A 25,187-nucleotide genomic window follows, 5' to 3' on the forward strand; every position below is an offset into this window, starting at 1 on the left:
GGGGGGCCAGGGCCCAGTGGGGACAGCAGGGACGGGGACAGGGGTGTTGGGGACAGGGGACAGGAGGAGCCGGCGGTGGCAGCGGGTGGGGACAGGGACGGGCCAGGTGCGCCCTGAAATGACACCGCACCTCTGTGTCCCCCTGTCCCTGTCCCCATTTCTGTCCTTGTCCCCATCCCTGTCCCCTGTCCCCTGTCCCCTGTCCCTATACCTTGTTCTCTGTCCCTGTCCCCATCCCTGTCCTCGTGTCCCATCCCCATTGCTGTCCCCGTTGCTGTCCCCATCCCCATCGCCATGTCCCCCTGTCCCCATCCCTGTCCCCATGTGTGTCCCCCTGTCCCCCTGTTCCCTGGCTGTCCCCGTGTCCCCTGTCCCCATCCCTGTTCCCCTGTCCCCATCTCTACCCCCTCACTGTCCCCGTGTCCCCATCCCTGTTCCCTCGCTGTCCCCCTGTCCCCATGTCCTCTGGCTGTCCCCTCACTGTCCCACTGTCCCCTGGCTGTCCTCGTGTCCCCCTGTCCCCGTGTCCCCTGGCTGTCCCCTGGCTGTCCCCCTGTCCCCATCCCTGTCCTCTGGCTGTCCCCCTGTCCCCGTGTCCCCTCCCTGTCCCATCCCTGTCCCCTCCCTGTCCCCCCTCTGTCCCCTCTCTGTCCCCCCTCTGTCCCCTCTCTGTCCCCCCTCTGTCCCCCCTCTGTCCCCTCCCTGTCCCCCCTCTGTCCCCTCCCTGTCCCTCGTCTGTCCCCCCTCTGTCCCCTCCCTGTCCCCCCTCTGTCCCCTCACTGTCCCCTCCCTGTCCCCCCTCTGTCCCCTCCCTGTCCCCCCTCTGTCCCCCCTCTGTCCCCTCCCTGTCCCCTCCCTGTCCCCCCTCTGTCCCCCCTCTGTCCCCATCCCTGTCCCCCCTCTGTCCCCCCTCTGTCCCCCTCTGTCCCCCCTCTGTCCCCCCTCTGTCCCCTCCCTGTCCCCCCTCTGTCCCCCCCTCTGTCCCCTCCCTGTCCCCCCTCTGTCCCCCCACTGTCCCCCTCTGTCCCCTCCCTGTCCCCCCTCTGTCCCCCCTCTGTCCCCTCCCTGTCCCCCCACTGTCCCCCCTCTGTCCCCCTCTGTCCCCTCCCTGTCCCCCCTCTGTCCCCCCTCTGTCCCCTCTCTGTCCCCCCTCTGTCCCCCCTCTGTCCCCTCCCTGTCCCCCCTCTGTCCCCCCCTCTGTCCCCTCCCTGTCCCCTCCCTGTCCCCTCCCTGTCCCCCCACTGTCCCCCCTCTGTCCCCCTCTGTCCCCTCCCTGTCCCCCCTCTGTCCCATCCCTGTCCCGTCTGTCCCCCCTCTGTCCCCCCTCTGTCCCCCCTCTGTCCCCTCCCTGTCCCCTCCCTGTCCCCCCTCTGTCCCCCTCTGTCCCCTCCCTGTCCCCCCTCTGTCCCCTCTCTGTCCCCCCTCTGTCCCCCCTCTGTCCCCTCCCTGTCCCCTCCCTGTCCCCCCTCTGTCCCCTCACTGTCCCCCCTCTGTCCCCTCCCTGTCCCCTCCCTGTCCCCCCTCTGTCCCCTCCCTGTCCCCTCTCTGTCCCATCCCTGTCCCGTCTGTCCCCCCTCTGTCCTCCCTCTGTCCCCCCTCTGTCCCATCCCTGTCCCCCCTCTCTCCCCCCTCTGTCCCCCTCCCTGTCCCCCCTCTGTCCCCCTCTGTCCCCCCTCTGTCCCCCCTCTGTCCCCAGCGGGTGCTCACGGCCGATTTCTGCGAGGGCTGCAAGATCACCAACGTCGAGGGGATCCGGGAGCTGGGGCTGGGGCTGCGCGACGTCAGTTTGGGGGTCCCGGGGGGTCTGGGGGGGGGGGGGGTCTCGGGCGATTTGGGGGGGGTCCCAGAGGGGTCCCTGTCCCACCCCCCCTTGGGGACAAACGCCGTCCGAGGGGATCCTGGGGTTGCCGGACGCCACTTTGGGGGTCCTGGGGGGCCCTGAGGGATTTGGGGGGCTCCCGGGGGTCCCTGGGGGGCTTCTGGGGGGGTTCTGGGGGGGTTCTGGGAGGGTCTCGGGTGATTTGAGGGGGTCCCGGGGGTCCCTGGGGGGGTTCTGGGGGGGGTCTCAGGTGATTTGGGGGGGTCCCACAGGGGTCCTGGGGGTCCCTGGGGGGGTTCTTGGGGGTCTCAGGTGATTTGAGGGGGTCCCGGGGGTCCCTGGGGGGGTTCTGGGGGGGTCTCAGGTGATTTGAGGGCGTCCCAGAGGGGTCCTGGGGGTCCCTGGGGGGGCTCTGGGGGGGGTCTCAGGTGATTTGGGGGGGTCCCACAGGGGTCCTGGGGGTCCCTGGGGGGGTTCTTGGGGGTCTCAGGTGATTTGAGGGGGTCCCGGGGGTCCCTGGGGGGGTTCTGGGGGGGTTTTGGGTGATTTGAGGGTGTCCCAGAGGGGTCCCTGGGGGGTCCCTGGGGGGTCCCTGAGGGGGTTCTTGGGGGTCTCAGGTGATTTGAGGGGGTCCCGGGGGTCCCTGGGGGGTCCCTGAGGGGGTTCTGGGGGGGTCTCGGGTGATTTGGGGGGGTCCCAGAGGGGTCCCGGGGGTCCCTGGGGGGGTCGCGGGTGATTTGAGGGGGTCCCAGAGGGGTCCCTGGGGGGGATTCCTGGGGGGTTCTTGGGGGGTCTCAGGTGATTTGAGGGGGTCCCGGGGGTCCCTGGGGGGTCCCTGAGGGGGTTCTGGGGGGGTTTTGGGTGATTTGAGGGGGTCCCAGAGGGGTCCCTGGGGGGGTTCCTGGGGGGGTTCTTGGGGGTCTCAGGTGATTTGGGGGGGTCCCTGGGGGGTTCTGGGAGGGGGTTCCGGGGGGTTCTCGGGTGATTTGAGGGGGTCCCACAGGGGTCCTGGGGGTCCCTGGGGGGGTTCTTGGGGGTCTCAGGTGATTTGAGGGGGTCCCGGGGGTCCCTGGGGGGTCCCTGGGGGGTCCCTGAGGGGGTTCTTGGGGGTCTCAGGTGATTTGAGGGGGTCCCAGAGGGGTCCCGGGGGTCCCTGGGGTGGTCTCGGGTGATTTGGGGGGGTCCCAGAGGGGTTTTGGGGGTCCTTGTCCCACCCCTGCCTTGGGGATGAACAACATCGAGGGGGTCCGGGGCGGTCACTTTGGGTTTGGGGCATTTTTGGGGCGGTTTTTGGGGTCCCTGACCCCCCTTTGCTGTTTTGTGTGGTTTTGGGTGATTTTCGGGGTCCCAGGGGGTGTTTTTGGGGTGGTTTTTGGGGTCCCAGGGGGTGTTTTTAAGGTGGTTTTTGGGGTCCCAGTGCTGGTTTTGGGGTGGTTTTTGGTGTCCCTGCTCCCCCCTTGTTAATCCGTGTGGGTTTTTGGGATTTTTGGGGTCCCAGGGGTGTTTTGGGGGCGGTTTTTGGGGTCCCTGACCCCCCCTTGTTAATCCGTGTGGGTTTTTGGGATTTTTGGGGTCCCAGGGGGTGTTTTTGGGGTGGTTTTTGGTGTCCCTGCTCCCCCCTTGTTAATCCGTGTGGGTTTGGGGGATTTTTGGGGTCCCAGGGGGTGTTTTTGGGGTGGTTTTTGGGGTCCCAGGGGGTGTTTATGGGGTGGTTTTTGGGGTCCCAGGGGGTGTTTTTGGGGTGGTTTTTTGGGGTCCCAGGGGGTGTTTTTGGGGTCCCAGGGGGTGTTTTTGGGGGGTTTTTGGTGTCCCTGCTCCCCCCTTGTTAATCCGTGTGGGTTTGGGGGATTTTTGGGGTCCCAGGGGGTGTTTTTGGGGTGGTTTTTGGGGCGGTTTTTGGGGTCCCTGACCCCCTTTTGCTGTATTGTGTGGGTTTTTGGGATTTTTGGGGTTCCAGGGGTGTTTTTGGGGCGGTTTTTGGGGTCCCTGTTCCCCCTTTGTTAATCCGTGTGGGTTTGGGGGATTTTTGGGGTCCCAGGGGTGTTTTTGGGGCGGTTTTTGGGGTCCCAGGGGGTGTTTTGGGGGCGGTTTTTGGGGTCCCTGACCCCCCCTTGTTAATCCGTGTGGGTTTTTGGGATTTTTGGGGTCCCAGGGGTGTTTTTGGGGTGGTTTTTGGGGTCCCTGACCCCCCCCTTGTTAATCCGTGTGAGTTTGGGGGATTTTTGGGGTCCCAGGGGGTGTTTTTGGGGCGGTTTTTGGGGTCCCAGGGGGTGTTTTTGGGGTGGTTTTTGGGGTCCCAGGGGGTGTTTTTGGGGTGGTTTTTGGGGTCCCTGACCCCCCCTTGCTGATCCGTGTGAGTTTGGGGGATTTTTGGGGTCCCAGGGGGTGTTTTTGGGGTGGTTTTTGGGGTCCCAGGGGGTGTTTTTGGGGAGGTTTTTGGGGTCCCTGACCCCCCCCGTGCTGATCCGTGTGGGTTTGGGGGATTTTTGGGGTCCCAGGGGTGGTTTTGGGGCGGTTTTTGGGGTCCCAGGGGTGTTTTTGGGGTGGTTTTTGGGGCGGTTTTTGGGGTCCCTGACCCCCTTTTGCTGTTCTGTGTGGGTTTTTGGGATTTTTGGGGTCCCAGGGGTGTTTTGGGGGCGGTTTTTGGGGTCCCTGTTCCCCCTTTGTTAATCCGTGTGAGTTTGGGGGATTTTTGGGGTCCCAGGGGGTGTTTTTGGGGTGGTTTTTGGGGTCCCTGACCCCCCCGTGCTGATCCGTGTGAGTTTTTGGGATTTTTGGGGTCCCAGGGGTGTTTTTGGGGCGGTTTTTGGGGTCCCAGGGGGTGTTTTTGGGGCGGTTTTTGGGGTCCCTGTTCCCCCTTTGTTAATCCGTGTGAGTTTGGGGGATTTTTGGGGTCCCAGGGGTGTTTATGGGGCGGTTTTTGGGGTCCCAGGGGTGTTTTTGGGGTGGTTTTTGGGGTCCCAGGGGGTGTTTTGGGGTGGTTTTTGGGGTCCCTGACCCCCCCCGTGCTGATCCGTGTGGGTTTGGGGGATTTTTGGGGTCCCAGGGGTGTTTTTGGGGTGGTTTTTGGGGTCCCAGGGGGTGTTTTTGGGGTGGTTTTTGGTGTCCCTGACCCCCCCCTTGTTAATCCGTGTGAGTTTGGGGGATTTTTGGGGTCCCAGGGGTGTTTTTGGGGTGGTTTTTGGGGCGGTTTTTGGGGTCCCTGACCCCCTTTTGCTGTTCTGTGTGGGTTTTTGGGATTTTTGGGGTCCCAGGGGTGTTTTTGGGGCGGTTTTTGGGGTCCCTGACCCCCCCTTGTTAATCCGTGTGGGTTTTTGGGATTTTTGGGGTCCCAGGGGTGTTTTGGGGTGGTTTTTGGGGTCCCTGACCCCCCCGTGCCCCCCAGACCGCAGAGAAGCTGATCCAGGTGTTCGCCGAGCAGATTTTCTACACCGGCTTCATCCACGCGGATCCGCACCCCGGCAACGGTACCGGGGCACCCCAAAACCGGGGCACCCCAAAACCTGGGACACCCCAAAACCGGGGACACCCCAAAACCTGGGCAGGGGGACCCCAAAACCTGGGAGGGGGATCCCAAAACCTGGGGAGTGGGACCCCAAAAAATGGGGAGGGGGATCCCAAAACTGGGGGGGGGATCCCAAAACCTGGGCAGGGGGACCCCAAAAAATGGGGAGGGGGATCCCAAAACGGGGGGATCCCAAAACCTGGGCAGGGGGACCCCAAAAAATGGGGAGGGGGATCCCAAAACTGGGGGGGATCCCAAAAGTGGGGGAGGGATCCCAAAAGTGGGGGAGGGACTCCAAAAAAGGAGGGAACCCCAAAACTGGAGAGGGACCCCAAAATCGCGGGGAACCCCAAAAGCAGGGGGATCCCCAAAAAGGGGGGGAACCGCAAAACCGGGGGGGACCCCAAAACCTGGGAGTGGGACCCCAAAACCTGGGGAGGGGGATCCCAAAACTGGGGGGGATCCCAAAACCTGGGGAGGGCGATCCCAAAACTGGGGGGACTCCAAAACCGGGGGGACCCCAAAACCTGTGGAGGGGGATCCCAAAACCTGGGGAAGGGGATCCCAAAACTTGGGGGGACCCCAAAACCTGGGCAGGGGGATCCCAAAACCTGGGGAGGGGGATCCCAAAACTTGGGGAAGGGGATCCCAAAACTGGGGGGGACTCCAAAACCGGGGGAACCCCAAAACCGGGGAGTGGGACCTCAAAACCGGGGGGGGACCCCAATAAAAGGGGGGACCCCAATAAAAGGGGGGACCCCAAATCCTGGGGGCGATCCCAAAAAAAGGGGAGACCCCAAAATCGCGGGGGATTCCAAAACCTGGGGAGGGACCCCAAAACCTGGGGAGGGACCCCAAAATTGTGGGGGATCCCAAAACCAGGGGGAGATCCCAAAAAAGGGGGGACCCCAAAACCTGGGGAGGGACCCCAAAACCGGGGAGTGGGACCCCAAAACCGGGGGGGATTCCAAAATCGGGGGGACCCCAAAACTGGGGGAGGGACCCCAAAACTGGGGGGGACCCCAAAAAATAGAGATCCCCAAAAAAGGGGGGGCAGAGGGATCCCCAAAAAGGAGGGGGGACCAAGGACCAAAGATTTGGGGGGGTCCCCAAAAAAGCAGGAGGGGAGGGGTCCCCAAAAACGAGGGGGCGATCCCCCAAAAAAAGAGGGTCCCCAAAAAAGGGGGGGGGTACCCCAAAGGGAATGGAGGAAATCCCATGGAGGGGGGCCCCAAAAAGCGAGAGGGGAGGGAGCCCCAAAAAGGAGGGGGGGGTCCCCAAAATAGGATGGAGGCCCCCCAAAAAACAGGGGGGGGTTCCCAAAACAGGGGGAGTCCCCAAAAAAAGGGGGTCCCCCAAAACAGCGGGGGGTCCCCAAAAAGCGTGAGAGAAGGGACCCCCAAAAAGAACGGGGGGGTCCCCAAAATAGGACGAGGGTCCCCCAAAAGAAGGGGGGGTCCCCAAAAGAGGGGGGTCCCCAAAAAAAGGGTTTCCCCAAAAAAGGGGTGTCCCCAAAAGGGGAGTCCCCCAAAAGAGCGGGGTGTCCCCAAAAAGGGAGAGGGGAGGGACCCCCAAAAAGGAGGGGGGGGTCCCCAAACTAGAGCGGGGGGTCCCCTAAAAAAAGGGCGGGTCCCCAAAACAGGGGGGTCCCCAAAAGGGGATCCCCAGAAGAGGGGCCCCCAAAAAGGGGGGGATCCCTAAGAAAGAGGGGGGATCCCCAGAGAGAGTGGAGGAAACCCATGGAGGGGGTCCCCAAAAAGCGAGAGGGGAGGGACCCCCAAAAAGGAGAGGGGGTGGTCCCCAAAATAGAGCGAGGGGCCCCCAAAACAGGAGGGTCCCCAAAAGGGGGTCCCTAAAAAGCAATTGAGTGGCCCCAAAGAGGGGAGGGGGTCCCTGAAAAAGAGGGGTAAAGCCATGGAGGGGATCCCCAAAAAGCGAGAGGGGAGGGAACCCCAAAAAGGAGGGTGGGGTCCCCAAAATAGGATGGGGGTCCCCCAAGAAAGGGGGGAGTCCCCAAAAGGGGGTCCCCCAAAACAGCGGGGGGTACCGAAGGAGTGAGAGGGGAGGGACCCCGAAAAAGAAGAGAGGATCCCCAAAAAAGGAGGGGTCCCCAAAATAGGGCGGGAGGTCCCCCAAAAAAGGGGGGGGGTCCCCAAAAGAGGAGGGTCCCCAAAAGGGGGTTCCCAGAAGAGGGGTCCCCAAAAAAAGGGGGGATTCCTAAGAAAAAAGGGGGGTCCCCAAAGAGAATGGAGGAAACCGATGGAGGGGGTCCCCAAAAAGTGAGAGGGGCGAAAGCCTCAAAAAGAACGGGGGGGGTCCCCAAAATAGGGGGGGTCCCCAAAAAAAGGGGGAGGTCCCCAAAAAAGGACGGGGGGGCCCCAAAGGGGGTCCCCCAAAGCAGCGGAGTGTCCCCAAAAAGCGAGAGGGGAGGGACCCCCAAAAAGGAGAGGGGAGATCCCCAAAATAGGACGAGGGTCCCCCAAAAAAAAGGGGGGCCCCCAAAAGCAGCAGGGTGCCCCCAAGAAGGGGAAGTGTTCCCCAAGGAACAGGGGGACACCGATGGAGGGGATCCCCAAAAAGTGAGAGAGAGACCCCCCAAAAAGGAGGGAGGGTTCCGAAAATAGGGCGGGGGTCCCCCAAAACAGGAGGGTCCCCAAAAGGGGGTCCCTAAAAAGAAATTGAGTGGCCCCAAAGAGGGGAGGGGGTCCCTGAAGAAGAGGGGTAAAACCATGGAGGGGGTCCCCAAAAATCGAGAGGGGAGGGACCCCCAAAAAGGAGGGTGGGGTCCCCAAAATAGGGCGGGGGGGTCCCCCAAAATAGGGGGGTGTTCTCCAAAACAGGGGGGTCCCCAAAAGCAGCGGGGTGTCCCCAAGAAGAGGAAGTGTTCCCCAAGGAACAGGGGGACACCGATGGAGGGGGTCCCCAAAAATCGAGAGGGGAGGGACCCCCAAAAAGAAGGGGGGGGCCCCAAAATAGGGTGGGGGTCCCCCAAAAAGGGGAGGCTCCCCAAAACAGGGGGGTCCCCCAAAACAGGGGTGTCCCCAAAAGCAGCGGGGTGTCCCCAAGAAGGGGAAGCGTTCCCCAAGGAACAGGGGGACACCGATGGAGGGGATCCCCAAAAAGTGAGAGAGAGACCCCCCAAAAAGGAGGGAGGGTCCTCAAAATAGGGTGGGGGTCCCCCAAAAAGGGGAGGCTCCCCAAAACAGGGGGGTCCCCAAAACAGGGGTGTCCCCAAAAGCAGCGGGGTGTCCCCAAGAAGAGGAAGTGTTCCCCAAGGAACAGGGGGACACCAATGGAGGGGGTCCCCAAAAATCGAGATGGGAGGGACCCCCAAAAAGGAGGGTGGGGTCCCCAAAATAGGGTGGGGGTCCCCCAAAAAAGGAGGGTCCCCAAAAGAGGGTCCCTAAAAAGAAATTGAGTGGCCCCAAAGAGGGGAGGGGGTCCCTGAAAAAGAGGGGTAAAGCCATGGAGGGGGTCCCCAAAAATCGAGAGGGGAGGGACCCCCAAAAAGGAGGGTGGGGTCCCCAAAATAGGGCGGGGGTCCCCCAAAAAAGGAGGGTCCCCAAAACAGGGGGGTCCCCAAAAGCAGCGGGGTGCCCCCAAGAAGGGGAAGTGTTCCCCAAGGAACAGGGGGACACCGATGGAGGGAGTCCCCAAAAATCGAGAGGGGAGGGAACCCCAAAAAGAAGGGGAGGGTCCCCAAAATAGGGCGGGGGTCCCCCAAAAAAGGAGGGTCCCCAAAAGGGGGTCCCTAAAAAGCAATTGAGTGGCCCCAAAGAGGGGAGGGAGTCCCTGAAGAAGAGGGGTAAAACCATGGAGGGGGTCCCCAAAAATCGAGAGGGGAGGGACCCCCAAAAAGGAGGGTGGGGTCCCCAAAATAGGGCGGGGGTCCCCCAAGAAAGGGGGGCTCCCCAAAAGGGGATCCCCCAAAAGCAGCGGGGTGTCCCCAAGAAGGGGAAGCGTTCCCCAAGGAACAGGGGGACACCGATGGAGGGGGGGCCCCAAAAATCGAGAGGGGAGGGACCCCCAAAAAGAAGGGGGGGGTCCCCAAAATAGGGTGGGGGTCCCCCAAAAAAGGAGGGTCCCCAAAAGGGGATCCCCCAAAAGCAGCGGGGTGTCCCCAAGAAGGGGAAGCGTTCCCCAAGGAACAGGGGGACACCGATGGAGGGGGGGGCCCCAAAAAGTGAGAGAGAGACCCCCCAAAAAGGAGGGAGGGTCCCCAAAATAGGGTGGGGGTCCCCCAAAAAGGGGAGGCTCCCCAAAACAGGGGGGTCCCCAAAACAGGGGTGTCCCCAAAAGCAGCGGGGTGTCCCCAAGAAGGGGAAGTGTTCCCCAAGGAACAGGGGGACACCGATGGAGGGGGGGCCCCAAAAATCGAGAGGGGAGGGACCCCCAAAAAGAAGGGTGGGTCCCCAAAATAGGACGGGGGGTCCCCCCCAAAAAAAGGGGGGCTCCCAACGCCCCCTCCCCCCCGTGGCAGTGCTGGTGCGCCGGGGCCCCGACGGGAGGGCGCAGCTGGTGCTGCTGGACCACGGCCTGTACGAGACCCTGAGCGAGAGGTGAGGGCACCCCGAAACACGGGGGGGACCCCGAAACACGAGGGGGGACCCCGAAACACGAGGGGGGGTCCCCAAAAACCCCCCGGACCCCCCGTTTGAACCCCCCCCCCCCCTTTCCCGCAGGGACCGGGTGTCGCTGTGCGGGCTCTGGAGGGCGATCGTGCTGCGGGACCACGAGGGCATGAGGGAGCGGGCGGCCGAACTGGGGGTGCAGGGTGAGGGGGGACCCCAAAAACGGGGAGAGCGACCCCGAAAATGGGGAGAGGGACCCCGAAAATGGGAGAGGGAGCCCAAAAATGGGGAGAGGGACCCCGAAAATGGGAGAGGGAGCCCAAAAATGGGGAGAGGGACCCCGAAAATGGGGAGAGGGAGCCCAAAAATGGGGAGAGGGAGTTCAAAAATGGGGAGAGGGAGCCCGAAACCCTGAGGGAGCGGGCGGCAGAACTGGGGGTGCAGGGTGAGGGACACCCCGAAAACGGGGGTGGGGGGAGCCTGAAGTGGGGGAGGGACCCCAAAAAGGGGGGGAGGGAGCCCCAAAATGGGGAGAGGGAGCCCAAAAACGGGGAGAGGGACCCCGAAAACGGGGAGAGGGACCCCAAAAATGGGGAGAGGGACCCCAAAAACGGGGAGAGGGACCCCCAAAACCCTGAGGGAGCGGGCGGCGGAACTGGGGGTGCAGGGTGAGGGGGGACCCCAAAAACGGGGAGAGGGACCCCGAAAACGGGGAGAGGGAGTCCAAAAATGGGAGAGGGAGCCCAAAAATGGGGAGAGGGACCCCAAAACCCTGAGGGAGCGGGCGGCCGAACTGGGGGTGCAGGGTGAGGGGGGACCCCAAAATGGGGGTGGGGGGAGCCTGAAGTGGGGGAGGGAGCCCAAAAATGGGGGGAGGGAGCCCCAAAATGGGGAGAGGGAGTCCAAAAATGGGGAGAGGGAGCCCAAAAATGGGAGAGGGAGTCCAAAAACGGGGAGAGGGACCCCGAAAACGGGGAGAGGGAGCCCAAAACCCTGAGGGAGCGGGCGGCAGAACTGGGGGTGCAGGGTGAGGGGGACCCCAAAAACGGGGAGAGGGACCCCGAAAATGGGAGAGGGACCCCGAAAATGGGAGAGGGAGCCCAAAAATGGGGAGAGGGACCCCGAAAATGGGAGAGGGAGCCCAAAAATGGGGAGAGGGACCCCGAAAACGGGGAGAGGGACCCCGAAAATGGGGAGAGGGAGTTCAAAAATGGGGAGAGGGACCCCGAAAATGGGGAGAGGGAGTTCAAAAATGGGGAGAGGGAGCCCGAAACCCTGAGGGAGCGGGCGGCAGAACTGGGGGTGCAGGGTGAGGGGCACCCCGAAAACGGGGGTGGGGGGAGCCTGAAGTGGGGGAGGGACCCCAAAAATGGGGGGAGGGAGCCCCAAAATGGGGAGAGGGAGCCCAAAAACGGGGAGAGGGACCCCGAAAATGGGAGAGGGACCCCAAAAATGGGGGGAGGGACCCTAAAAATGGGGAGAAGGACCCCCAAAACCCTGAGGGAGTGGGCGGCGGAACTGGGGGTGCAGGGTGAGGGGGGACCCCAAAATGGGGAGAGGGACCCCGAAAATGGGGAGAGGGAGTCCAAAAATGGGAGAGGGAGCCCAAAAATGGGGAGAGGGACCCTGAAAACGGGGAGAGGGAGCCCAAAAACAGGGAGAGGGACCCCAAAACCCTGAGGGAGCGGGCGGCGGAACTGGGGGTGCAGGGTGAGGGGCACCCCGAAAATGGGGAGAGGGACCCCGAAAATGGGGAGAGGGACCCCAAAAATGGGGAGAGGGACCCAGAAATGGGGAGAGGGAGCCCAAAACCCTGAGGGAGCGGGCGGCGGAAGTGGGGGTGCAGGGTGAGAGGGGACCCCAAAATGGGGAGAGGGACCCCGAAAATGGGGAGAGGGACCCCGAAAATGGGGAGAAGGACCCCCAAAACCCTGAGGGAGCGGGCGGCAGAACTGGGGGTGCAGGGTGAGGGGGCACCCCAAAAACGGGGAGAGGGACCCCGAAAATGGGGAGAGGGACCCCAAAAATGGGGGGGGGGGGAGCCCAAAAATGGGGGGAGGGAGCCCGAAAATGGGGAGAGGGACCCCAAAACCCCGAGGGAGCAGGCGGCGGAACTGGGGGTGCAGGGTGAGGGGGGACCCCAAAAACGGGGAGAGGGACCCCAAAAGCGGGGAGAGGGAGCCCAAAAATGGGGAGAGGGACCCCAAAACCCTGAGGGAGCGGGCGGCAGAACTGGGGGTGCAGGGTGAGGGGCACCCCGAAAATGGGGAGAGGGACCCCGAAAATGGGGAGAGGGAGCCCAGAAATGGGGGGAGGGACCCCAAAACCCTGAGGGAGCGGGCGGCCGAACTGGGGGTGCAGGGTGAGGGGGGACCCCAAAAACGGGGAGAGCGACCCCGAAAATGGGGAGAGGGACCCCGAAAATGGGGAGAGGGACCCCCAAAACCCTGAGGGAGAGGGCGGCGGAACTGGGGGTGCAGGGTGAGGGGGGACCCCAAAAACGGGGAGAGGGACCCTGAAAATGGGGAGAGGGAGCCCGAAAATGGGGAGAGGGAGCCCAGAAATGGGGAGAGGGACCCTGAAAACGGGGAGAGGGAGCCCAAAAACAGGGAGAGGGACCCCAAAACCCTGAGGGAGCGGGCGGCGGAACTGGGGGTGCAGGGTGAGGGGCACCCCGAAAATGGGGAGAGGGACCCCGAAAATGGGGAGCAGGAGCCCGAAAACGGGGAGAGGGACCCCAAAAATGGGGAGAGGGACCCAGAAATGGGGAGAGGGACCCCAAAATGGGGAGAGGGAGCCCAGAAACGGGGAGAGGGACCCCGAAAACGGGGAGAGGGACCCCGAAAATGGGGAGAGGGAGCCCAAAAATGGGGAGAGGGAGCCCAAAACCCTGAGGGAGCGGGCGGCGGAAGTGGGGGTGCAGGGTGAGAGGGGACCCCAAAATGGGGAGAGGGACCCCGAAAATGGGGAGAGGGACCCCGAAAATGGGGAGAGGGACCCCCAAAACCCTGAGGGAGCGGGCGGCAGAACTGGGGGTGCAGGGTGAGGGGCACCCCAAAATGGGGAGATGGACCCCGAAAATGGGGGGGGGGGGGAGCCCAAAAATGGGAGAGGGAGCCCAAAAATGGGGGGAGGGAGCCCGAAAATGGGGAGAGGGACCCCAAAACCCCGAGGGAGCAGGCGGCGGAACTGGGGGTGCAGGGTGAGGGGGGACCCCAAAAACGGGGAGAGGGACCCCAAAAGCGGGGAGAGGGAGCGGGCGGCAGAACTGGGGGTGCAGGGTGAGGGGCACCCCGAAAATGGGGAGAGGGACCCCGAAAATGGGGAGAGGGAGCCCAGAAATGGGGGGAGGGACCCCAAAACCCTGAGGGAGCGGGCGGCCGAACTGGGGGTGCAGGGTGAGGGGGGACCCCAAAAACGGGGAGAGGGACCCCAAAAACGGGGGGAGGGACCCGGAAAATGGGGAGAGGGAGTCCAAAAATGGGGAGAGGGACCCCGAAAATGGGGGGAGGGACCCCGAAAATGGGAGAGGGAGCCCAGAAATGGGGGGAGGGAGCCCCAAAACCCTGAGGGAGCGGGCGGCGGAACTGGGGGTGCAGGGTGAGGGGGGACCCCAAAAACGGGGAGAGGGACCCCAAAAATGGGGGGAGGGACCCCGAAAATGGGGAGAGGGACCCCGAAAATGGGGAGAGGGACCCCAAAAATGGGGAGAGGGAGCCCAAAAACAGGGAGAGGGACCCCAAAAATGGGGAGAGGGACCCCGAAACCCTGAGGGAGCGGGCGGCGGAACTGGGGGTGCAGGGTGAGGGGGGACCCCAAAAATGGGGGTGGGGGGAGCCTGAAGTGGGGGAGGGAGCCCAAAAATGGGGGGAGGGACCCCAAAAACGGGGGTGAAGGGGGGTGGGGGGACCCTAAAATCTGGGTGTGAGTTGGGGGGGGAGGGGAACCCCGAGATTTGTGGGGTTGGGGGGGGGGAGACCCCAAAATTCCCCCCAAACGGGGGCACCTGAGGGGGTACCTGGGGGGTACCTGAGGGGCACCTGTGGGGGTACTTGGGGGGTACCTGGGAGGCACCTGAGGGGGTACCTGTGGGGGTACCTGGGGGGCACCTGAGGGGGTATCTTTGGGGGTACCTGGGGGGGTACCTGGGGGGCACCTGAGGAGCACCTGAGGGGGTACTTGGGGGGTACCTGAGGGGGTACCTGTGGGGGTACTTGGGGGGGCACCTTGGGAGCACCTGGGGTGCACCTGGAGGGTACTTGGGGGGCACCTGGGGAGCACCTGAGGGGGTACTTGGGGAGTACCTGTGGGGGTACTTTGGGGGGCACCTGGGAGGGTATCTGTGGGGGTACCTGTGGGGGTACCTGTAGTGTACCCAAGGGGCACCTGGGGGGTACTTGGGGGGGTACCTGGGTTACATCTGTGGGGGCACCTGGGGGGCACCTGTGGGATTATCTGTAGGGTATCTGAGGGGCACCTGGGGGGTACCTGGGGGGCACCTGTGAGGGTACCTGGGGGGCACCTGGGGAGTACCCAAGGGGCACCTGTGGGATTACCTGTAGAGTACCTGAGGGGCACCTGGGGTACCTCTGTGACGGTACCTGGGGGGCACCTGTGGGGGCACCTGGGGGGCACTTGAGGGGCACGTGGAGGGTACTTGGGGGGTACCTGTGGGGGTACGTGTGAGGGTTTCTGGGGGGCACCTGGGGGCACCTGAGGGGGTACCTGGGGGGCACCTGAGGGGTACCTGTGGGGGTACCTGAGGGGGTATCTGTGGGGCACCTGTGGGTGTACTTGGGGGGCACCTGAGAGGGCCCTGGGGGGCACCTGAGGGGTATCTGTGGGGGTACCTGGGGGGCACCTGGGCGGCACCTGTGGGGTTGCCTGTAGTGTACCTGAGGGGCACCTGGGGGTACCTGGGGCACCTGAGGTGGTACCTGTGGGGGTACCTGTGGGGCACCTGTGGGGCACCTGAGGTGGTACCTGTGCGGGTACCTGTGGGGCACCTGTGCGGCACCTGAGGTGGTACCTGTGGGGGCACCTGTGGGGGTACCTGGGGGGCACCTACGACCCCCTAACACCCCCCCCACCCCCCCCCCAGACTATTTCCTCTTCTCGGAGATGCTGATGCAGCGCCCGCTGGGCCGCCCCTCGCGGCTACCGGAGCCCCGCGGCGCCGGCCCGAACCCGGCACCGCCGCCACCGCGGGGGCACCTGCAGGGGGCACCTGAGGGGCACCTGAGCGCGGAGGAGCGCGGGTACATGCGGGCGATGGCGGCGCGGCGCTTCCCGCACATCCTGCGCGTGCTGCGGGCGCTGCCGCGGCCGATGCTGCTGGTGTTCCGCAACATCAACACCGTGCGCAGCGTGCACGGCGCCCTGGGGGCACCCGCGGATCGCTACGGGCTGATGGCACGCAGGTGAGTGTGCCCAGGTGTGTGCCAGGTGTGTGTGAGTGTGCCCAGGTGTGCCCGTGCCGCTGGTGTTCCGCAACATCAACACCGTGCGCAGCGTGCACGGCGCCCTGGGGGCACCCGCCGACCGCTACGGGCTGATGGCACGCAGGTGAGTGTGCCAGGTGTGCCCAGGTGTGTGCCAGGTGTGTGCCAGGTGTGTGTGAGTGTGCCCAGGTGTGTGTGAGTGTGCCCAGGTGTGCCCGTGCCGCTGGTGTTCCGCAACATCAACACCGTGCGCAGCGTGCACGGCGCCCTGGGGGCACCCGCGGATCGCTACGGGCTGATGGCACGCAGGTGAGTGTGCCAGGTGTGCCCAGGTGTGTGCCAGGTGTGTGCCAGGTGTGTGTGAGTGTGCCAGGTGTGTGTGAGTGTGCCCAGGTGTGCCCGTGCCGCTGGTGTTCCGCAACATCAACACCGTGCGCAGCGTGCACGGCGCCCTGGGGGCACCCGCCGACCGCTACGGGCTGATGGCACGCAGGTGAGTGTGCCAGGTGTGCCCAGGTGTGTGCCAGGTGTGTGCCAGGTGTGTGTGAGTGTGCCCAGGTGTGTGTGAGTGTGCCCAGGTGTGCCCGTGCCGCTGGTGTTCCGCAACATCAACACCGTGCGCAGCGTGCACGGCGCCCTGGGGGAACCCGCGGATCGCTACGGGCTGATGGCACGCAGGTGAGTGTGCCAGGTGTGCCCAGGTGTGTGCCAGGTGTGTGCCAGGTGTGTGTGAGTGTGCCCAGGTGTGCCCGTGCCGCTGGTGTTCCGCAACATCAACACCGTGCGCAGCGTGCACGGCGCCCTGGGGGCACCCGCCGACCGCTACGGGCTGATGGCACGCAGGTGAGTGTGTGCCAGGTGTGTGCCAGGTGTGTGTGAGTGTGTGTGAGTGTGCCCAGGTGTGTGTGAGTGTGCCCAGGTGTGTGTGTGTGCCAGGTGTGTGTGTGTGTGCTAGGTGTGTGTGTGCCAGGTGTGTGCCAGGTGTGTGCCAGGTGTGTGTGAGTGTGCCAGGTGTGTGTGAGTGTGTGCTAGGTGTGTGTGAGTGTGCCAGGTGTGTGCCAGGTGTGCCCCGGGTATCCTTGGCGTGCCCTGGGGTGGGGCTGGGTGCCCAGGTGCCCCGTGGGGTTGCCCAGGTGAGCCCTGGGGGGAGTTTGGGTGTCCAGGTGCCCCTATGGGTGCCCGGGTGCTTTCAGTGGGGGTGCCCAGGTGAGCCTTGAGAGGGGGGTTGGGCACCCAGGTGCCTCATGGGGGTGCCCAGGTCAGCCCTGGGTGGGGTTTGGGCACCCAGGTGCCCCGGTGGAGGTGCCCAGGTGTCCTCAATGGGGGTGCCCAGGTGCCCCGTGGGGGTTTCCAGGTGAGCCCTGAGGTGGGGTGTGGGTGCCCAGGTGCCCATGGGGGTGTCCAGGTGCCCATGGGGGTGCCCAGGTGAGCCCTGAGGTGGGGTTTGGGTGCCCAGGTGAGCCCTGAGGGTGGGTTTGGGTGCCCAGGTGCCCATGGGGGTGCCCAGGTGCCCATGGGGGTGCCCAGGTGAGCCCTGAGGTGGGTGTGGGTGCCCAGGTGCCCCGGGGGGGTGCCCAGGTATGGGGGTGCCCAGGTATGGGGGTGCCCCCCGCTGAGCCGCCCCTCCCCCCCAGCGCCGCGCGCAGCTGGAGCCGCCTCGGGGGGGGTCCCGGGGGGTCCCTGCGGCAGCGGCTGCGCCTGGGCTGGGAGCGGCTCCGCTTCGAGGTGGCCCTCAGGTAACGGGGGGGGAGGGGCGGGGGGGGGAGGGGGTCAGGTGTGAGGGGTCAGGTGTGGGGGAGGGGCACAGGTTGGGGCAGGTGTGGGGGAGGGGCGGGGGGGAGGTCAGCTGTGGGGGAGGGGCGGGGCGGGGGGGCAGGTGTGGGGGAGGGGCAGGTGGGGGGAGGGGTCTGGGGTTGTCAGGTGTGGGGGAGGGGCAGGTGGGGGAGGGGTCTGGAGGGGTCAGGTGTGGGGGAGGGGCAGGTGGGGGGAGGGGCACAGGTTGGGGCAGGTGTGGGGGAGGGGTCTGGGGTTGTCAGATGGGGAGGGGCAGGTGGGGGGAGGGGTCTGGGGTTGTCAGGTGTGGGGGAGGGGCAGGTGGGGGGAGGGGTCTGGAGGGGTCAGGTGTGAGGGAGGGGCAGCAGTGGGGGGAGGGGCACAGGTTGGGGCAGGTGGGGGGAGGGGCCTGAGGGGCTCAGGTGTGTGCGAGGGGCGCAGGTCTGGGGGGCTCAGGTGTGGGGGAGGGGCAGGTGGGGGAGGGGATCAGGTGTGGGGGAGGGGCGGAAGTGGGGGGAGGGGGGCAGGTGTGGGGGGTCCGGTGTGGGGGAGGGGTGCAGGTGGGGGGAGGGGGGCAGGTGTGGGGAGAGGGGTCTGGGGGGCTCAGGTGAGGGGGAGGGGCGCAAGTGTGGGGGCCCTTAGGTGTGTGACCCCTCCCCCCAGCTGTGACCCCTCCCCCAGTTAGACCCCTCCCCAGGTGTGACCCCTCCCCCCAGGTGTGACCCTTCCCCCCACCCTGGCCCCCCCAGCAGTGACCCCTCCCCCCCAGCTGTGACCCCTCCCCCAGCTGTGACCCCTCCCCCCCCAGGTGTGACCCCTCCCCCTCAGGTGTGACCCCTCCCCAGCTGTGACCCCTCCTCCCCCAGCTGTGACCCCTCCCCCAGGTGTGACCCCTCCCCCCAGGTGTGACCCCTCCCCCGCCCTGCCCCCCCAGGTGTGACCCCTCCCCCAGGTGTGACCCCTCCCCCCCCAGCTGTGACCCCTCTCCCCAGGTGTGACCCCTCCCCCCCCAGCTGTGACCCCTCCCCCCCCAGCTGTGACCCCTCCCCCCCCAGGTGTGACCCCTCCCCCCCCAGCTGTGACCCCTCCCCCCAGCTGTGACCCCTCCCCCCCCAGGTGTGACCCCTCCCAGGTGTGACCCCTCCCCCCCGGTGTGACCCCTCCCCCCAGCTGTGACCCCTCCCCCCCCAGGTGTGACCCCTCCCAGGTGTGACCCCTCCCCCCCGGTGTGACCCCTCCCCCCAGCTGTGACCCCTCCCCCCCCAGGTGTGACCCCTCCCCCCCGGTGTGACCCCTCCCCCGCCCTGCCCCCCCCAGGCTGGAGTGGTTCCGGTTCCGTTTGGCGGCGGCGGCGCTGCGGCTGCTGAGCCGCTGGGGGGCGCTGCCGCTCGGGGAGCACCTGCAGCAGCTGCTGCGCGCCTGAGGGGGGCGCCAGACACCCCGGAACGGCCGGAAACGCCCCAAAAACGCCCCAAAAACGCCCCAAAAACCGGCCGGAAACACGGAAACAACACCCGGGAAACAGCGGGAAACAGCTGGAAACACCCAAAACTGCCAGAAACGCCCCAAAAACGCCCCAAAAAACGGCCGGAAACACGGAAACAACACCCAGGAAACAGCTGGAAACACCAGGAAACATCTGCGAAACAGCTGGAAACCCAAAACTGCCAAAAACGCCCCCAAAACGCCCCAAAACCCGGCCAGAAACACGGAAACAACACCCGGGAAACAGCAGGAATCACCCAGGAAACAGCTGGAGAACAGCTGGAAACCCAAAAACCGCCCCAAAAACGCCCCAAAACCCGGCCGGAAACACGGAAACGACACCCGGGAAACAGCGGGAAACACCGGGAAACATCTGCGAAACAGCTGGAAACCCAAAACTGCCAAAAACGCCCCAAAAACGCCCCCAAAACCGGCCGGAAACACGGAAACAACACCCGGGAAACACCCAGGAAACAGCTGGAAACACCCAAAGCTGCCAAAAACGCCCCAAAAACGCCCCAAAAAACGGCCGGAAACACGGAAACAACACCCGGGAAACAACGGGAAACACCCAGGAAACAGCTGGAGAACAGCTAGAAACCCAAAAACCGCCCCAAAAACGCCCCAAAACCCGGCCGGAAACACGGAAACAACACCCGGGAAACACCCAGGAAACAGCTGGAAACACCCAAAGCTGCCAAAAACGCCCCAAAAACGCCCCCAAAAACGTCCGGAAACACGGAAACAACACCCGGGAAACAACGGGAAACACCCAGGAAACAGCTGGAGAACAGCTAGAAACCCAAAAACCGCCCCAAAAACGCCCCAAAACCCGGCCGGAAACACGGAAACAACACCCGGGAAACACCCAGGAAACAGCTGGAAACACCCAAAGCTGCCAAAAACGCCCCAAAAACGCCCCCAAAAACGTCCGGAAACACGGAAACAACACCCGGGAAACAGCGGGAAACACCCGGGAAACAGCTGGATGACAGCTGGAAACCCCAAAACCGCAAAAACCGCCCCAAAATACCCCCAAAAACCGGCTGGAAACACTGAAACAACACCCGGGGAACAGCGGGAAACACCCGGGAAACAGCTGAAAACCCAAACCCGGCAAAAAAACGCCCCAAAATACCCCAAAAAACAACCGGAAACACTGAAAAACCAACTGGGAAACACCTGGGAAACAGCAGGAAACCCCAAAGCTGCCAAAAACATCCTAAAATACCCCAAAAACCAGCTGGAAACAATGAAAACCACCTGAGAAACAGCTGGAAACCCCAAAAGTGCAAAAAATGCCCCAAAACACCCCCAAAACAGCTGGAAACGTTAAGAAACACCCCAAAGCATCTGAAAAACAGCGAAAATCCCAAAATAGCCTAAACTCCTTGGAAATACCCCCAAAACCAGCCGGAAACAGCCAGGAAACACCGGAAAAACAGTGAAAAGCACCTGAGGAACAGCTGGAAACACCCAAAATACCCCAAAATCCCCCCAAACCAGCCAGAAACACTAAAAAAACCCTGAAAAACAGCCCCAAACACCCAGGAAACACCCGAAAAACAGCTGGAAACACCCAAAAATGTCCTAAAATAGCCCAAAACCAGCTGGAAACACCCCAAAATCAGCCAGAAACACTAAAAAAAAGCAGTGAAAACATCTGGAAACCAGCGGGAAACACCTGGAAACACCAAAAAATGCCTGAAACACCCCAAAAATCAGCCGGAAATACTGAAAACCAGTTGGAAACCCCCAGAAACATCCTAAAATACCCCAAAAACCTGCTGGAAACGCTGAAAACCACCTGAAAAACAGCTGGAAACACCCAGGAAACAGCTGGAAACAGCTGGAAACCCCAAAACAGCCAAAAAATCCCCCCAAAACCCAGCCAGAAACACTGAAAAGTCCCCGAAAAAGAGGCAGCAACAGCTGGAACACAGCTGGAACACAGCTGGAAACAGCCGGGAAACGCTCGGAGGAGACCCCGGACCGGATGGGAACGTGGAAAGAACAGCTGGAAACAGCCGAAAACGCCCCAAAATACCCCAAAACCGGCTGGAAACACCCGGGAAACAGCTGGAAACCACCCCAAAACCCACCTGAAGCACAGCTGGAAACAGCTGGAAACCACCCCAGAACCCACGTGAAGCACAGCTGGAAACAGCTGGAAAGCACCCCAGAACCCACCTGAAAACCAAACCCCAAAAGCACCAAAAAACCCCAAACCGCCCAAAAAGGGCAACACCCGAAACCACCAAAAACCACCCAAAAGACACCAAAAAAGCCCCAACGTCCCCCCAAAAACCACTGTGAACCCCCCAAAAGCCACTGTGAACCCCCCAAAGCCACTGTGAACCCCAAAAAACCCCCAAATAAACCCCAAAAGCCGAGCTGGGGGTTGTGTTTTATTACAAACGGGGCCGTTTTGGGGCCGTTTTGGGGCATTTTGGGGTCTCTCAGAAGTGGGCGGTGACTCGGTCGATCTCCAGGAGGTCGTCCAGGATCTGTGGGGCGGGAGGGGGGTCAGGGGCTCACCTGTCCCCAGCCCCACACCTGTACCCCAGCCCCACACCTGTCCCCAGCCCCACACCTGCACTCAGCCCCACACCTGTACCCAGCCCCACACCTGCATCCAGCCCCACACCTGTACCCCAAACCCCACACCTGCACCTCAGCCCCACACCTGTACCCCAGCCCCACACCTGCACCCCAGCCCCACACCTGTACCCAGCCCCACACCTGTACCCCAACCCCACACCTGTACCCAGCCCCACACCTGCACCCCAGCCCCACACCTGCACCCCAAACCCACACCTGTACCCCAACCCCACACCTGTACCCAGCCCCACACCTGCACCCCAGCCCCACACCTGTCCCAGCCCCACACCTGTACCCAGCCCCACACCTGTACCCAGCCCCACACCTGTACCCCAAACCCCACACCTGTACCCCAGCCCCACACCTGTACCCAACCCCACACCTGCACCCCAAACCCACACCTGTACCCAGCCCCACACCTGTACCCCAGCCCCACACCTGTCCCAGCCCCACACCTGTACCCCAAACCCACACCTGCACCCCAACCCCACACCTGCACCCCAACCCCACACCTGTACCCCAAACCCCACACCTGCACTCAGCCCCACACCTGCACTCAGCCCCACACCTGCACCCAACCCCACACCTGCACCCAACCCCACACCTGTACCTAGCCCCACACCTGTCCCAGTCCCACCCCTGTCCCTCACCTGTCCCACTCCATCCTTGTCCCACACCTGTCCCACACCTGTCCCAGCCCCACACCTGTCCCCTGTCCCCATGCCCATCCCGGTGCCACTCACGATGTCGGGTGTGGTGCCAGTCTTCTTGGCCAGCTCAGCTGTCCCTCACCTGTCCCAGCCCCACACCTGCCCCCTGTCCCCGTGCCCACCCCGGTGCCACTCACGATGTCGGGCGTGGTGCCGATCTTCTTGGCCAGCTCCCCTGTCCCACCCCTGTCCCAGCCCCACACCTGTCCCACACCTGTCCCACCCCTGTCCCAGCCCCACACCTGTCCCACACCCGTGCCCATCCCAGTGCCACTCACGATGTCGGGCGTGGTGCCGATCTTCTTGGCCAGCTCCCCTGTCCCACACCTGTCCCAGCCCCACACCTGTCCCAGCCCCACACCTGTCCCACACCTGTCCCACCCCTGTCCCAGCCCCACACCTGTCTCTCACCTGTCCCACACCTGTCCCTCACCTGTCCCACACCTGTCCCAGCCCCACACCTGTCCCACACCCGTGCCCATCCTGGTGCCACTCACGATGTCGGGTGTGGTGCCGATCTTCTTGGCCAGCTCCCCTGTCCCACACCTGTCCCTCACCTGTCCCACACCTGTCCCACACCCGTGCCCATGCCCGGTGCCACTCACGATGTCGGGCGTGGTGCCGATCTTCTTGGCCAGCTCCCCTGTCCCTCACCTGTCCCTCACCTGTCCCTCACCTATCCCACACCTGTCCCAGCCCCTCACCTGTCCCACACCTGTCCCACACCTGTCCCACCCCTGTCCCAGCCCCACACCTGTCCCAGCCCTGCCCCCATGCCCGGTGCCACTCACGATGTCGGGCGTGGTGCCGATCTTCTTGGCCAGCTCAGCTGTCCCTCACCTGTCCCAGCCCCACCCCTGTCCCAGCCCCACACCTGTCCCACACCCGTGCCCATCCCGGTGCCACTCACGATGTCGGGCGTGGTGCCGATCTTCTTGGCCAGCTCCCCGCGCTCCATGGCGCTCAGGTACAGGAACCTGCCCAGCAGTTCCCCGTCCAGCACGTTCCGCACGGCGTTCTGGAGCAGCCGCCGCTCCGACTGCAGCAGCCTGCGGGCACAGGGGGCACAGGTGGCACAGGTGTGGCACAGGTGGGACAGGTGTGGGACAGGTGTGGGATGGGAGGGACAGGTGAGGGGCAGGCGTGGGGCAGGCGTGGGGCAAGTGATGGTACCTAAATGCCTGGGGGTTGAGCCCCACAAGGTGTGCCCAGGTGTGCCCAGGTGTGCCCAGGAGTACCCCAGGAGTACCCCAGGTACGCCCAGGTGTGCCATTACCTGAACGCCCGGGGGTTGAGCCCGGCCAGGTGGGGCAGGGTGGGTGTGGGACAGGTGACAGGTGTGACAGGTGTGCCCAGGTGTAGTCGAGTACCCCAGGTGTACCCAGGTGTACCCCAGGTGTGCCCAGGTGTATTCCAGCAGTACCCCAGGTGTGCCCAGGTGTAGTCCAGGAGTACTCCAGGTGTGCCCAGGTGTGTTCCAGGTGTGCCATTACCTGAATGCCCGGGGGTTGAGCCCAGCCAGGTGGAACAGGGTGGGTGTGGGACAGGTGACAGGTGTGACAGGTGTGCCCAGGTGTGCCCAGGTGTGTCCCAGGTGCACCCAGGTGTGCCCAGGTGTGCCCAGGTGTATCCCAGGTGTACCCCAGGTGTACCCAGGTGTGCCCAGGTGTGCCATTACCTGAACGCCCGGGGGTTGAGCCCGGCCAGGTGGGGCACAGTGGGTGTGTGACAGGTGACAGGTGTGCCCAGGTGTGCCCAGGTGTACCCAGGTGTACCCAGGAGTACCCCAGGTGTGCCCACGTGTGCCCAGGTGTAGTGCAGGAGTACCCCAGGTGTGCCCAGGTGTATCCCAGGTGTACCCCAGGTGTACCCCAGGTGTGCCCAGGTGTGTCCAGGTGTGCCATTACCTGAACGCCCAGGAGTTGAGCCCGGCCAGGTGGGGCAGGGTGGGTGTGGGACAGGTGACAGGCGTGACAGGTGTGCCCAGGTGTAGTCGAGTACCCCAGGTGTACCCAGGTGTACCCCAGGTGTGCCCAGGTGTATTCCAGCAGTACCCCAGGTGTGCCCAGGTGTAGTCCAGGAGTACTCCAGGTGTGCCCAGGTGTGTCATTACCTGAACGCCCGGGGGTTGAGCCCGGCCAGGTGGGGCACAGTGGGTGTGGGACAGGTGACAGGTGTGACAGGTGACAGGTGTGCCCAGGTGTGCCCAGGTGTACCCAGGTGTACCCAGGTGCAGTCCAGGAGTACCCCAGGTGCACCCAGGTGTGCCCAGGAGTACCCAGGTGTGTTCCAGGTGTGCCATTACCTGAACGCCCGGGGGTTGAGCCCGGCCAGGTGGGGCAGGGTGGGTGTGGGACACGTGACAGGTGTGACAGGTGTGCCCAGGTGTGCCCAGGTGTATCCCAGGTGTGCCCAGGTGTGCCCAGGTGTGCCCAGGTGTATCCCAGGTGTGCCCAGGTGTGCCCAGGTGTGCCCAGGTGTATCCCAGGTGTGCCCAGGTATATTCCAGGAGTACCCCAGGAGTACCCAGGTGTGCCCAGGTGTACCCAGGTGTAGTGCAGGAGTACCCCAGGTGTGCCCAGGTGTACCCAGGTGTGCCCAGGTGTAGTGCAGGAGTACCCCAGGTGTGCCCAGGTGTATCCCAGGTGTACCCAGGTGTGCCCAGGTGTGCCCAGGTGTGCCATTACCTGAACGCCCGGGGGTTGAGCCCGGCCAGGTGGGGCAGGGCGGAGCTGAGCGCGTTCTGCAGCATCAGCAGCCTCCTGTAGGTTTTCTCCTGCATCGGCAGCAGCAGCCCCAGGCCCCCGTCCAGCGTCGCTGCGGGGACGGCGCCGTCAGGGCGCCCCGAATCCCGGTGCCCCAAATCCCGGCACCCCAAATCCCGGCACCCCGAATCCCAGCACCCCGAATCCCAGCCCAAATCCCACCCTGAATCCCGGCGCCCCGAATCCCGGTGCCCCAAATCCCACCCGAATCCCGGCACCCCGAATCCCGGCGCCCCGAATCCCACCCGAATCCCGGCACCCCGAATCCCACCCTGAATCCCGGCACCCCGAATCCCGGCGCCCCGAATCCCACCCGAATCCCGGCACCCCGAATCCCGGCACCCCGAATCCCGGCACCCCGAATCCCAGCCCAAATCCCACCCCGAATCCCGGTGCCCCAAATCCCGCCCCAAATCCCGGTGCCCCAAATCCCGGTGCCCCAAATCCAGGCACCCCGAATCCCGGCACCCCAAATCCCACCCTGAATCCCAGCACCCCAAATCCCGGCACCCCGAAT

The 25,187-nt window shown here is 64.1% G+C and overlaps 2 protein-coding genes across 2 annotated transcripts in view; one reads left to right on the forward strand and one right to left on the reverse strand.

Annotated features, from left to right (window-relative positions):
• LOC138101261 (uncharacterized aarF domain-containing protein kinase 5-like) overlaps window positions 1–16,694 on the forward strand; it is a gene marked incomplete at its 5' end in the record, with an annotated part of 29,168 nt that extends 12,474 nt beyond the window's left edge. Inside the window, 11 exons of the mRNA XM_068999089.1 lie at window positions 1,697–1,780; window positions 5,205–5,286; window positions 9,805–9,883; window positions 10,007–10,098; window positions 14,997–15,311; window positions 15,361–15,456; window positions 15,546–15,641; window positions 15,730–15,825; window positions 15,915–16,010; window positions 16,080–16,179; window positions 16,691–16,694. Of these exons, the coding sequence (XP_068855190.1) occupies window positions 1,697–1,780; window positions 5,205–5,286; window positions 9,805–9,883; window positions 10,007–10,098; window positions 14,997–15,311; window positions 15,361–15,456; window positions 15,546–15,641; window positions 15,730–15,825; window positions 15,915–16,010; window positions 16,080–16,179; window positions 16,691–16,694 (1,140 nt within the window). The remainder of the gene's footprint in view (window positions 1–1,696; window positions 1,781–5,204; window positions 5,287–9,804; window positions 9,884–10,006; window positions 10,099–14,996; window positions 15,312–15,360; window positions 15,457–15,545; window positions 15,642–15,729; window positions 15,826–15,914; window positions 16,011–16,079; window positions 16,180–16,690) is intronic.
• A 3,007-nt stretch (window positions 16,695–19,701) lies between these two features.
• CPSF1 (cleavage and polyadenylation specific factor 1) overlaps window positions 19,702–25,187 on the reverse strand; it is a 124,350-nt gene continuing 118,864 nt past the window's right edge. Inside the window, exons 35-37 of the mRNA XM_068999090.1 lie at window positions 24,593–24,722; window positions 22,816–22,954; window positions 19,702–21,101 (exon numbers count right to left, since the gene is read on the reverse strand). Coding sequence (XP_068855191.1) covers window positions 21,054–21,101; window positions 22,816–22,954; window positions 24,593–24,722 — 317 coding nt within the window. The 3' untranslated portion in view covers window positions 19,702–21,053. The remainder of the gene's footprint in view (window positions 21,102–22,815; window positions 22,955–24,592; window positions 24,723–25,187) is intronic.

Source organism: Aphelocoma coerulescens, unplaced genomic scaffold (genome assembly GCF_041296385.1).
Source record: "Aphelocoma coerulescens isolate FSJ_1873_10779 unplaced genomic scaffold, UR_Acoe_1.0 HiC_scaffold_221, whole genome shotgun sequence".
Taxonomy (NCBI): Eukaryota; Metazoa; Chordata; class Aves; order Passeriformes; family Corvidae; genus Aphelocoma; species Aphelocoma coerulescens.